Source organism: Myzus persicae, unplaced genomic scaffold (genome assembly GCF_001856785.1).
Source record: "Myzus persicae strain clone G006 unplaced genomic scaffold, MPER_G0061.0, whole genome shotgun sequence".
In the NCBI taxonomy this organism is placed as follows: Eukaryota; Metazoa; Arthropoda; class Insecta; order Hemiptera; family Aphididae; genus Myzus; species Myzus persicae.
The window spans coordinates 40,427-54,793 of NW_019104054.1; the positions used below are offsets into that span (position 1 = coordinate 40,427).

At 35.3% G+C, this 14,367-nt stretch overlaps 1 protein-coding gene across 3 annotated transcripts in view; it reads left to right on the top strand.

Moving 5' to 3' along the window:
- LOC111038116 (ABC transporter G family member 20) overlaps positions 1 to 14,367 on the top strand; it is a 51,611-nt gene that overhangs the window by 19,908 nt on the left and 17,336 nt on the right. For 2 of the 3 annotated variants that reach the window (XM_022321060.1, XM_022321058.1), the window contains exon 2: positions 13,060 to 13,365. In XM_022321060.1, the coding sequence (XP_022176752.1) occupies positions 13,097 to 13,365 (269 nt within the window). In that variant the 5' untranslated portion in view covers positions 13,060 to 13,096. Of the gene's footprint in view, positions 1 to 4,584; positions 4,931 to 13,059; positions 13,366 to 14,367 lie in introns of those variants that run through there. The other variant, XM_022321059.1, reaches the window with a different exon arrangement.

Here is a 14,367-nt window from a genome sequence, read left to right on the forward strand (position 1 = left end):
TTCGAACGAGAAATGAAGGAATGGGTTATACCGTGTATCGAGATGATATAATTATTATTATTGATAATTACTCGAACGGGTCTCGTGGGGAATAATCTATGGCGTTTAACGAACCATACGGTTTTCGTAAAGTCGTCCGGCCCCCCACTAAAGCCGCTAAGTATTGTCGGGTTTCACGATGATAATTCAGTCGCGAGAACGCTGAAAATGTCGGCTTACCGCGAATATCTGTTTAATTCGTCGCCATTAGCTGTTCACGGACCAGTAGCCTCGCATGGGATGTGCGAAAATCGATTAGTTATTATCGAGGAGTATAATATTATAATACCTATAGAGGTATAAAGCTCAAAACAAACGAAATGTTTTTAAACATCCGCTTGACGCGATATATTTTATAAGGATCCTGTTTACCCGAGGCTATATCTAACTATTGAAAATATTATGACGAACCCAGATCGCTCGTCACTTTTAAATCCTACAACTACAACAACTACAACAGTCAACAGTACATTATAACTTACGACCGCGTAGGTATATAATAATAATATATTTATTTAAACGTAATGTCACCGCAATAGATTATTATATATAGTATCGACGGCTGCGCACACGACGTGTGCGTGTGTGTGTGTGGCCGTGTGTGTGAGTGCTTAAGTCTTATACAACAACACGTCTGGTTGTAGTTATCCACTGCAAACCTTTAAAAGTGAAAACCATTGAATGGTCTTTAGACGAAACAAATATTGTGCAACCTAATAATATTTATTTTTGTAATAATTAATTATATTACGTTTTATGTAACACTCCGGCAACGTACAATGTCGACGCGGTGCATGTATAACCCGACCTACAACTTGGTTCTATAGTCTTATACGCGCTTCAGTTGTCGCTTTGCAGGTATGGGGCACTTGTTTCACTCGAAATTTGTATTGAAATAGACGAATGATAAAAATATAAGATCGTCGTCGTCGTTGTCGTCGGTTTAAGTCAACTTTATATTTACGTATTTCCGTTTAATTGTAAAATAATACATATTGAATGACTAACTCTCTTCGCGTCACCAATGCTCATTTAGGTACTGAATTTTACCAGCCGTCCCAATTGCTTTATAAGTGAAGAAACGGAATATACCAAACCTACCTATTTACCAGCCTGCCTACACACTAAATACAATTTCGCCATGACACACTTATGTATCTACAGTCCACACATTAAACGTAATTATGTTTATACGCGCAAATAAATTTACAATAATATAATTTCCTTCTAATGGAGATTATTATATTATTATTCTTTTGTACGAGACACGAGTCCATAACATTAAAGTGTAAATGAATAATAGTACGTACATGCAAACATATTATTACAACGACTTCCTATAGACCTTTAGTACCTACTAAATTTTTAGTGAAAATCGTATGCTTATTCTAAATGTTTTGCTCTTTAATTATTTGTATGTGCGTACCTACTACCCATGATGGTAACTGGCTGTCTTAAAATAATAATAAAAATAAAACAAAGACAACCGTGTTGTACTTGTTTACAGTTCCTTGACGGCATACACTATAATTATACATAATATGTATTATAGAATTATAGTGTTTCTATCATCTTACATAAACATTAGATTAGTTTGCTCATTTTTATGTCCATTAAAACTCATAATAATATTAAAGTGTTACGTCATGTTAATCAGTAGACTATAAAACAAAAACATGCTGTTTACTTGATATTATGCTATTTGTTAAAAAAAATGTCTGTGCCCGGTAGGTATTCGACGAACACATCAGGTTGTAGCACACAAAGCATTTCTTGTAGATCTGTCGATTTTACACAGCAGCAGTGTGGCTTATTAGGTACCTACCTATATACATTATTGTGTCGTCCTAAGTCCTTAAATGGTTTATTCACTTTTCAAGTTTTCAAAACGTATGTAGGTACATTATACAAGTGAGTTCCGTATATAGTTACTAAAACATTCATTCATCATTGAGCAAACTATTATTAGTTTATGTGATTTGACCATTAACCAACTTCCACGACGACTTATGATTTTTATTTTATTTTTTCATAGCATATTATTATAGGTATTATGTTAAATAATGAAACATTTAAAATTCAAATATTTAACTTCCAAAATAAAACATTTTTTGAGTTACACTACTGCAGTAACGCTTTAAAATATCTAGATCGGTAATAGATGGGATAATCGAATTTAAAAAAAAATATATTTGGTGATTTTCATTTGAATTTTATTATAAACTTATTTATAGGTAACCAACCTACAACCTATCGATTAATTTCAGCTTGAAATATTAAATTATGAACAAAAAAAAATATGATTTTAGAATATAATACATATTGCACAATAGTGTACGTATATTTTATACGTATACAACTGAATTGATCATATCACCAGTTTGTTCGTCAGTAACCGAAACATAATTTTGCAAGGTTGATATATTTTTGTTTTTATCACAAATTCTAATCTTTGTACAATGAAATTATATGAACTCTTTTTTGTGACAAAACCTGACAATTTGTCAGTAGAAGCATTTTTTTTTTTATAAAATCATGACGCAATGCGGAAGCACACTGAATTATAATTAATATTTATTATTAATATTTTTAAACACTTATAATTTTTCAATTAATCATAGGATTATAGTATAAAAAACAACTTGTTCGATTACCTTATAGGTACATTTATTCAAAGTATACGACTAGTTTTAAATTGATTTAATATAAATGCAAAATATAATTATGTACGATATTTAATAATATTATACTTGTTTTACAATAAAAACTTTTTGAAATAATTATTTTGTAAATCTTCACACGCTATATGTTGATAAAAATAATAAAAAATAATTTATCTATAATTATTATTATTTTGAAACTTATAATATACGTTTCTTAAAATAATAACATTCTGGTGTAATAACATTGTATGTCTTTAATGATGAGTAATAGTAGTATAATACTGCACTAGTTATTTCACTTATATTTTTACCATGACCAAGTTTCGATGATTTTACCATCATATTTTTATTTGGTGAACAAAAAAAAATTCTTTACACGAATTATTAATTGTTTGTTTGAGCATTTATAAGTTATATAATGTTTTTATTTATTATCAGTCTTATTTTTAATTTTTAATGAGAATAATAATTTTTAGTACCCACATGCTAATGGTGTCTTTGTTATTCAACTTAAAACTTAAGTGATGTATTAAAATTGTTATTGTTATTTCAAAATAAAAATTACCAGTATTATATTATCTATAAGTGCATAATTCATGAAATATATTTTTAATTTCAAAAAGTAATTATTTGTTGTTCAAGAACATTTCCGAGGAACTTACTCTATTTACCATGGTCCACGTATCATTTTGATTTAATTAATTCATTTACCAAAATATAGTCAATTAAAAATGGAGTGGCTGGAATATTATAATAATATTTTATATTTATAACATAATAATTTTAAGTGATTTTCTAATTTTTTTCTGTGATAATGAACTTTGGTACGAAACTAGGCATCCTAAGTTTTCATCGATATTATGAGTTACAGAATATTGAATTAATTTAGTTCAAAATAAAATCAATTTCCTTCTTACACCTGTAAATATTATTATTTATAATAATAAAATGTATTTATAATATGGTTATCGGGCGGTGGATAGATTAAAGAGCGAATACGTATAATTTGTAATTATTACACTATATTGTAAAAACAATGGTGGTAATTTGCTAGTAGTTTTTCTTATACTAAACTATCTTTCAAAAATGAAAGGCACATTACACAGTCAGTATACAAATGAAAAGTATCTTTTCGTTTTCCGAAAAAAATATTGTATTTTGACTCACTCTATCTGTTTTACTGTAAAATTTCATTGAAATCTAATATTTGATGAAGATACTAATTTTGAACCTCAAAATAACGGAGGTATTGAATAATTTTAATATAATGTGGTTTAAGTTCTACAAGTTCTAAATCTCATTTACGTTTCAACGGAACACATGTTATTAAATAGTTTCTTGGAGTTGTAAACAGGGCAGTGGGGCAGTCCCTGTATTTTATTTATATATTATGACTTTTAAACAAAACCGGCATGAACAATACCATACCATTGTTCACCCCAATCGATGATTAGGAGGTACCTATTTTAATCGAAATCAATAAATTATACAATACGGCTGCTTATTATACATATTATAGTCGACTAAATGGTAGGTGTAGTACCTACATCATTATTATGATGTATCGAAGACTATATAGATATGCAATATTAATAAATTACATTACGGATCGTGTATATGGCAGGTGGGTAGGTATACCGTGTTATTATGTAGACTTGGGCGCTTCTTCGTGTTGTTAACGCTTGTACGTACCACACACACGATATAATGGAATACGGACGGGGGGTCACACACGATAGTGGAAAAACACATAGACAACTGTGTTGTTCTATCCGTCGTTCGGACGAAGAAAGGAAAAAAAAATGGTGGGGTCCATGGAGGAAGGCATTGTGGTCGATGGCACTGTCGTTCTTTCCCAACCACCATAGTATAGTTACCTATTGTCGTCGGCCGCGGTCCGTCCCCGGTACGTTCACTTTTCGTTTTGTTTTTTTAAAAAATATTTTTCTTATACATATCGTATTCGTTTAATTTATATATTTTTTTCCGTTAATCGTTTTCGGGCATTCCGTTTTTTTTTTCATTCGAAAAATAATTGTTGTCCGCACAGTGTACAGCAAAATATTTCGAGATAAAATCACGTACGTGCGTTTCAAACGAAAAATGTGCGTCCAGTGTTCGTCGAATAACTAGTGTTTCCGAATCATATCATCATAGTACGCTCAGCACACTCCACATCGAGACCGTTCCCAGCGGCGACTCGACCGCGCTGCACCATCGCTGTCAAAGTTTGTATTTTATTTTTGTTCCCCCCATTACGACAATTCGTGATTTGATGCCAATCGTGTCGCGTGAAAAGCGCCCGTGCAAGGCGATCCCCGGTCTATCATTATTATTGACATTATCTCGCAATTCATTGATGCCCGAAAATAAATTATACAGCTGTGATGAGGACGTAAGTCCTATAAAATAAAACATAATATTATAAATCATATTAATAAGTAATAACTGACGCGATCGTTGGTGGTACACTCACGCGTTCGACACCGCGCACGGCTCTTTGTAAATGGCTTTAATTATTTTTCTGGTCGAACGACAATAAGACGTGTCAACAAGCGACTCCGTGGTCGTACGCCAAATATTATTGTTATCGTTACACGGGACATGAACTCTCGAAAACAGAGCTCGGTTGCTCGGTATAATATGTTTATCGGTTCGGCATAAATAACAACAACAGACAACAGTCGTTGTAGAAACCACGACTCGTCGGCGAGCGAAAAATGCGAGCTCGCGCTAACGATGCAATGACGCGCGCGCGCGAGGGTTTTTCTCCGCCACCAAAGACGTCATCGCGGTCGGCCGGTTAAGACCAAAAAACCGGTTACGCCGACGTCCGACGCGCGTTTTCCGCTCAACACGACGACGATAATCATAATAATTCATAGTTATACCGCGGTAATTGAATATCTACCACGCGAAAATAGTACAACCACAGAATTACTATCATAGTAGGTACATAGAAATATTGAAATAATAATAACATAATATTAATATTGTATTACGATACGCGTATCGTTTTTACACGGTGTTCGACGGGCGCGTGCGTATAGAGGTGCAGCCTACTACTACACAACACTGCCGTCGGTATTTATTATAATGTCGCGGCGTACATGTGTTTCCGATCGGATCCGTCTTGGCAATTTTTTTTTTTCCCAAACCGAACGAAAAAAAATATAAATTTATACGCTCACTATACGCCGCTGCCGTTCCGCATAGTAATCGCGCGCGCGCCGTGCAGGCCGTTCCGAAACAAGGTCGTCGTCAGTCGAGTCAGGTTGAGTTGTGTACGAAATATTATCGTAAAGTTACAAAACCGCCGTCGGATAAATATGCGAGAGCGCGCCCGCGCGCGTGTGTGTATACCTAAATAATAATAACAATATATAATATGTATGTATGTACAAGTATTTTGCTGTTTATTGCGATTATTATATTTGCACGGGTAATTATTTTTGATTGGCCGACGCGGACCCGAGATTATAACGTTGTGTACCCACGGGACCAGACCGAGAGACGCCCGCGAAATGGCCGGCCGCGATGTCGATATTTATGTGTACATACGGATCGTTAATAGTACAATAAATAGTATGCTTAGGCACCGCCGGGTATTACACCGAATTCACACTTCACATTCGTACAATATTATAATGTTTTGGTAGCTCATTTTCATATTATGCGTTATTTCGTGCGTGCAAGAATAACATGATTTTACGAATCTGATCAGTCACATTACTAGTGCGAGTTTTTGAACGTTTAAAAAAAATACAAATGCAAAATGTTGCTTCGTAGTGACGTCACTTCAAAACCTAAATACTTGTAATGCTTGATGGAAATAGTATTAATCTGGAAAATATGTACTATCAAATCGGAAAACCGACTAAAATATTATCATCTGGAAATATGCCCTTAATATGATAATCTCTGACATTAGCATACATAGAGTAAAAATATTATGTATAGTAGACAGTGAGTAAAATAATCAAACTTGCTCCCGTGTGTTTATATAGTAATTTATTTATCATAAACCGGGAACAGACTATTCCACGAAATAGGCGAATATGAGTTGATTGACCACGGGTCTAATGAAAGGCTATACCATACTATAAACTGCAGGGCACACGAGTGGCGTCAGTGGAAAATTGGATTTATAAAAGTTGCAAATGAGATGAGAGCATATTATAATATTAAAAGTCATAATAATGCCACGAAACCGCCTATATAATAGTATATTTTACACGGTTTACGACCGTCTCGGCTGGCGATGACGGCGAAACGTTTAGTATTTACCTATACAGTATGGTGCACAGCGCGAGTAGAATAATAATTGATACATTTATGGAATTTTTTGGATACCTGTTGCAATAACCTGCTTCTGTGTTCCATTAGATAACTGGCTATATGGAACACATATCGTAGGTCTATATGTATACGTACGTTTTTATCATGCCACCACTCACATGCGACGCGTGGTCGGCAAAACTGATTGTTTTTTATTTTTATTTTACTATGTGGAAATGAGCGATTTGCAAAAGAAAACTTATTATCTATTGATTTATATTACACTCGTCAGTTCGGCTACTATTATTCACTTTTATTCTTTCACCTATTAACTGCTGACTGTAGTCTAGACTCGACTAGGAATAGGTATTCTAACATTGGACGCCGTTGCACAACTAGTGACATCTTTTCGTTTTCGTTAACGAAAGCTTTCGTAGATTCGTAGATTAAATAACCTACTGATATTGTTTTTTTCTTTCATGTGGGCATATTTTTATTACCATCTGTAATATGTATTGGTTCATCATACATGCGATAAAAACGCTTTGGTATTCTATATGTGCAGCCATTTTTTATGCTATTATCAAATCTTTATTCTTTCACCTATAACCTGCTGACTGTGGCCTAGACTCGACTAGGAAGAAGTTCTATATATTGTACGCCGTTGCACTATCTGCACAATCGATTTGTGGCAACTTTTCGTTTTCGTTAACAAGAGTTTCTATGTCGTATATACTATATATACTATATAGGTACATCTATTGATATTGTTTTTTTCCTTTCGTATGTTCATATTCTTATTACCACCTATAATATGTAATGGTTCATGCGATAAATACGTTTTACTATATTTGATATGTGCCATTTTTATAATATGCACATTGCACATTTAAAGTTTTTCGTTAAAGTTTACGCATAATTTACCGTTTTCGTATGGTAATCTGTTGGGATGAGTAATATATCAAACACTGTAGGCCTCTGCAGGACATAGGTTTCATACATTTCCGAACCAAAAAAGTTTGGTTTCGATGGAAAAAAATATCTCCTCAAAATTACTACGTAAGCGTAGTCTTTCATTAAATACAATATCATTGTGTCAGACCGTTATGTTGTGTTATTTCGTACATTTTCTCCAAGATAATCTCGCGTGGAATAATTTGGAAAAAGCGAATACATGTTTATGCGTTTCGGTGACTAATTAAAACTGTGGCTGTTGGCGGGGCTACAGCCTACAATGAATACAAACAAGTTTTAATAACAAAATATGTTTCGTAAACTGTACATATTGTCAAGGTTGAATAGCTCTATAAAGGGCATGCCACATGAATGAAGACGACGTTTTTCGCTCATGTAAACAATGAAAAATGGCACAAACACTATTATTGGATATAGGTTACTGTCGTGCGGCTAATAATATTCCAATGATCGGTTATATTGTAATCTAATTATTACAATCGGTTGCTCTTATAACGAGGTGTATCCACAACCTAACGCGGTTATTAGCGCCCTAATTATTTGTCGATATGTTATTACTCGAATTATTACCATTGTAATTTTGTGCAGTCTACTTTGTTGAAATATTCGTAGCGACGATTGCAAAAGATTCTCACATAACAATATTGTTATGTGTAATACTACTAATACTGAAATTCCACGGTCAGTTTCTGTAACGCATTAATAAATATAATATAATGTAATATAATGTAATATAATAATATAATAAGGACGTGTGAGGAGCTCTATTATCTATTGTCTTAATAACAGACAGGTTACGTTTTTATATTGTGGTGTCTCATCATTAAAATATCATGTTAATCATATAATATATTTTTATATTTTTTTCTGACATCAAAATAATTGGCAATGAAATACGTTAGTGCCCTTGCAGTATTATAGCTGGTAAACAGCTACATTTGTTGCTGGATAGGTTGAACGATATTTAGCAAACTCGATATTAATATGATGCTTTGAAAGATCCTGCTACTAACAATAAAAAACAACCTCAGTTGGTACCTATTTCACGGATTCTCAAGCCATGCAGGCTGTTGGGCGGGATACATTTCTGTTAGGCGAAAAATGACCGGAGCTGCACATCGTCGGAGTTGGCATTTTCGGGTCGTTGGAGTCGCGGGTCGAGGTCAAGGAAACGTGTGCCCATAATATAATAATCTACGAAACGTATAGCAATAATAATCATGATAATATTATTATTATGTATATAGTATTGCAAAACGACGTGTAATTTGTTGAGGTCGTTCCCGGAACGTCCCGCGACACGTATAGTTTGACGCGGCAAAAACTCGCTTACGCATAACGGCGGCGGCCGTATGACAATTTACAATATTACATTATTATTATTATTATTATTATGTTGTCCTCGCGCACGCACTTGTACGAGAAACAAAAAAAAAAACACTCATACATACATATTATATATTATTATCATTATTATTAAAATCGCATTTTCTCTCTTCTTTATTGCGGGATTTTATGGGTTTCAGATATAGTTTAAGACTGAACGACGATACTATATGTGTTTTGGATCGCATATACCGGATAGTATAGCAGTATGAGAGTATAATATATACATATAGTGATGGGTGGTGGGTCGGGAGCAGGGAGCACTAAGTCGACGCGAATGGTTTCGCTTCGAGCGGGCACTGACGCTCACGCACGCACCAAAAGCCGCAGGGCATAATATTCCCGTTGCGAGACGCTCGCTCGTCGTTTCCGGATCGGTCGTTTACATTCACTTTGGATTAGGTAACCCGCGTAATCGGTGCGACCCACAATCTACAAATGTATGATAATATTATGTTATACACTGCACAGACCATATCATAATATATCGACGTGTAAAATATAATAATATGCAGACACGTCACAGGTGACTATAATATTATGTATGATGGAAACAGAGGCTGCACAAGCGGTTGTTCCTGTAATTTCCAAAGGGGCGAGGAGAAAAATATAAATTATATATTATATTCGACACTGCAGTGCAAATTCATTGTTAATAGACATTTTTGTTTCAAATAGTTATTAATAATATTGCCTCTACGAGTGTATACAATTGTTATTTTTAAACCTTAATAATTTATTATAATATGTCAAAGTTGCGTCGTTTTAATATTTTTCCAGACGTCACAATAATTTGAATACATGTAGTTCCTCTGCTTCCGCTTGTGGTCTGTTAATCGCATTAATAAACGAGTAGTCAAAAGTCTTAACTAAAATCGTAAGAAAAGACTGAACGATATAGTTTTATACAAATGTGCTATTCGTGATGACATTGAGCAATAATGTAATACTAATAGAGTCTGTTGTGTGTGTCAAATCTTATAATTTACCAAAAATTATGCTACAAGATTAAAGTCACTGATTATGATACTATTAAAAAATGATAAATTGCTATATTACGTATATTAACGTGTACGCCTCGCGAAAATTCCACACCTGGGATTATCCCCTCCAACCCTGTTAATTTAACACCGGCCGTAAATAATAATAGTATGCCGTCGAGGTCTGGTCACGCCTACATACTATATGCGAAAGTATTTTCCGGATTCCAGTCGACGTTACTTCTTCGCTCATTCGACTCAACATTTATTAAAATGTTTTAGTAAAGAAATCAAGTCCTTATATATGATAATAAAATATTGTATATTGGTACCTGATATGAATGCTATACATAATATTATATAATACGATAAACCATAATATAACATTTTGGGCATATAAAATATTGAAACTACTAAAACTGACTCGGCTACGACGTCCAGTCAGTCGCGTGTTCAGGGCTGAAAAATATAATATTCGCATTCCGACCGCGAATTCTCAAAATCTAAGGTCAACGCAATCATCGTTTTCAAGGTGTACAACTGCTGAAATATGTGTACCTACCTATGTGTGAGCTCCGCGGATCGGCCGCTGACGATGGGTCGACGTGTACAATAACAGACTATCGTGTGTTGAAAAGCGCCTACCATATTTGAGATAAACATATAATAATATTTAACACGTCGCATGACAATCCGAAAACCACACTTCATAATATTATAGCCGTATCATGACAAATCGTAGATTTTTTCGACGGGCCTCGTTAATTAACATTATATTATCGAGGGAGAGAGAGAGAGAAAAAACGTCCCGAACGTGATAGGTCGTGAAAATCATCGACTATAAGTATTTACATACTATATGTACACTCACGATGAATATTAAAACGACGTACGCGTAGTGTGCCTGTCACTAGGAAATAGATTCGTCAACAGATGTGCGGAAACGAGAAGACATACAAGTACAATAATATGTTCGGTTAAATGTAAAATAATGAGTTTTTTCATCAAGGTAATTGGATACAACTTTATAGACGATTCTCTAAATCGAGTGGCCGCCCAATCAACCCCTTATGGTCATCATAGATCTACGAATCCGCTTGTGTTCGCGTTTCCGATGTATATACGTTCATTTATAACAATATATGTAAATCATAAATAATACATATTATTGCGATACCATTGACGGTTGACAGCGATATCAGCAAAAATCTCTCCATGATTTTACACGTGTATAAAACCTATACCGCCTTTTAATTATTATACGCGTTGTTGTTCGTTTTGTAGGTACACATTGCATTGGAAGCGGATTCTCCTTGAATGTTAACAAGACGCGCTTAAAATATATTATATCGATTTGCACTCGTTAAGTTCATTCGGAAAACGTCGTGTGTACTAAAAAAAAAACAATAAAAAACAATAAAAAAAACAAAAATGTTTTTTTCATAATAATATGCTGCAGTCACGAATAATAATGATATAACGGTGTGTATAATAGTTATAATGCCAATTGCTGAACCCTTTGTGTATAGGTCAATATCAAACAAGTTGTAGACAATTGTACAAATATTATATTATAAACAAAATACAATACTAAATAGGTACGTGTTATCATCTATTTGTGGTATAATAATAATTAATAGCTATGCGGATCATTTGTTTTTATGTAAAACCGTCTAATAAGACGATTTGTGTATAGATCCATGTAAATTCCACTTCTCAAACCAAAACATGGGTTAGAGTATAAATATAGGGCGTAATTCCTCTAGAGTTAGAGTTAGTCTCTGTCTAGACGTAACGTTATTGACACTCACATCAAAGTTTATTTACAGTTTACAAGTCCGATTCTCTGACAGAAACTGTTAGCTCCGTCTTTAAATCGATTCAAAGTTTAACTTAAAACCGTATAATTAAGACGTATAAGGAATCAACTGAGTGTTTCAATTAATAATAGTAATATCTACAAGAGTCCGATTCAAATGAAACCACGACTGGCGGCGCCTTTAATATGGATACGTGTGCGTCCATTACGTAAGTAAGGGAGGGTTCACGTCAGAGTCAAATGTCGCAAACCACCCCTATTATTAGTGGTGTGAAATCGGCTTTATTACAAATTAAAATTCAATCGTCATTATATTGGAATATTAAAGAGTTGTCGCCATGTAAACCCATCGATGAGCCGAGTGTTGGGAGACATCATATTCGGTGCACGTTATTGTTTAGGAAAATCAAACTATCAAACGCTCACCTAATCGACGTGACAATAGACATATAACATGTACAGTAATTATTATAAGCTGACTATCACGCTGTTGACTCGCGACCGTTTTGCTATCATTATGTATTGCATGTATCAAAATTATTTTAAAATACATATAATAATAATAATATGTTTGGTAAAGCGTTGTAAATGTTTGCGTGTAGTCTATCGGAAGTATACAATATTGTCGTGGTGTCCGATCCGCGGGTGGTAAAATAAATTCAAATAATCATGACAATTTCTAAACCATGTCTCGTAGTTCGGGTGGCTATATTTGATTTAGACGTCGGACTATGATACCGCCATCCCTCTCCATATCATATAATAATAATAATATGTACCTACACCCGGCACCCGAAATGTGGATATTACGGTCCTGTATTAAGTCCTCAAACTGCCAACAGTATAATAATATTACTAATATTGTGTAAATAGTAATTGGAAATATCTAACGTCTTGTTTTGTTTTGTTTTTCCAACAGAGAAGGGAACGAAGAATCGGGCGGCGTTAAGGCAACGATGACGTCCGGCGTGGGCAGTTCTCCGGACGTGGTGGCCATGGAGCCCCGGAACGGCGGCGGTAGCGTCAGCGTGGGATTAGCGGACGGCGGCGGCGGTATCGTCAACCCCGCGTTTCAACCGCCTTCGTTGCTCAGCCAACAAAGCACAGTGTGGACTCGCCGCCAGCAGGCCGTTTGCGTCCGACACGCGTTCAAGCACTACGGTTCCTCGAGCAAGCCGAACCACGTGCTCAGCAACCTCAACATGACGGTCGCTAAAGGCACAATGTTAGTACGAACCGTATAGTATTTGTAATATTATTGTCCATCACGCAGTTTAGCAGAGAGTAGAGATACCTCTCCATCTCCCTCCCTCGTGGCCGCTGCCAACAAAACGGTAAATCTTCCGGATGTTTCCTGCAGGATAATATTTCGTAGGATTTTTTAACCGCACCGTGGACTGTAGGGTATTCAATTATTATCGCCGCCAACGGCGGCGGGTCCCGTATAACTACCATTCTATTTCTATCAGGATATATTTTCACTCTAGCTACCTGCAGTACACCACATTAAGAGATTAGGTCGGGACACTTACCGCGATTCCTCATAATACGATTATGCTAAGTGATTCGGTCTCGCCGAGACGACGTCTTAGCCGAGCTCGTTAAACTTTTCTTAGAGAGCGCCAAGAATAGGAAATCCCGTTGGAGCTACTCGTATGCAAATTGTGCAATGGAGTTAATGAATTAGCATAACTTCATTATAAATATTCGTTTTTTTTACATCGTACATTCATACGTATATCCGGCGTCACGTCACAGTTTAGGGTTTTCCCTCGTGCATTTCAACAAAATCTTCGTTCTAACCCGAAAAAACCGGCATAGTTCTATAGGCTTTCCTAGCAGACGCAGCGGTACACTCGTCAAGTGATCAGCACCGGTTTCGAGTGCGATATTCTTCGATACCACTCGAATGCGCAGCTGCTGAATATCGTTTCGAGTGGTTTCCTCGCGAGTATAAAAGCTATAATATAGATACCTATAACAGTATAGTCTCCGCCAACATGGTTCATCACTCTCCAGCCGGCATTAATCCTAAGCCGCCGAACAAATACGTGTGTATATTGTATATTTATTTTTCGCACTCTCTCGGCCGCGCGTCGACCGGGTCACGCAATTTAAACTCCAGATTTTGCCGGGATGAAACATCAAAATTTAAAAATGCGTAGGTACATAAAACATGCTGGTAAAATAAGTGCCCGTTCGGCTTTCAACGCTTAGGTTCGTGAAT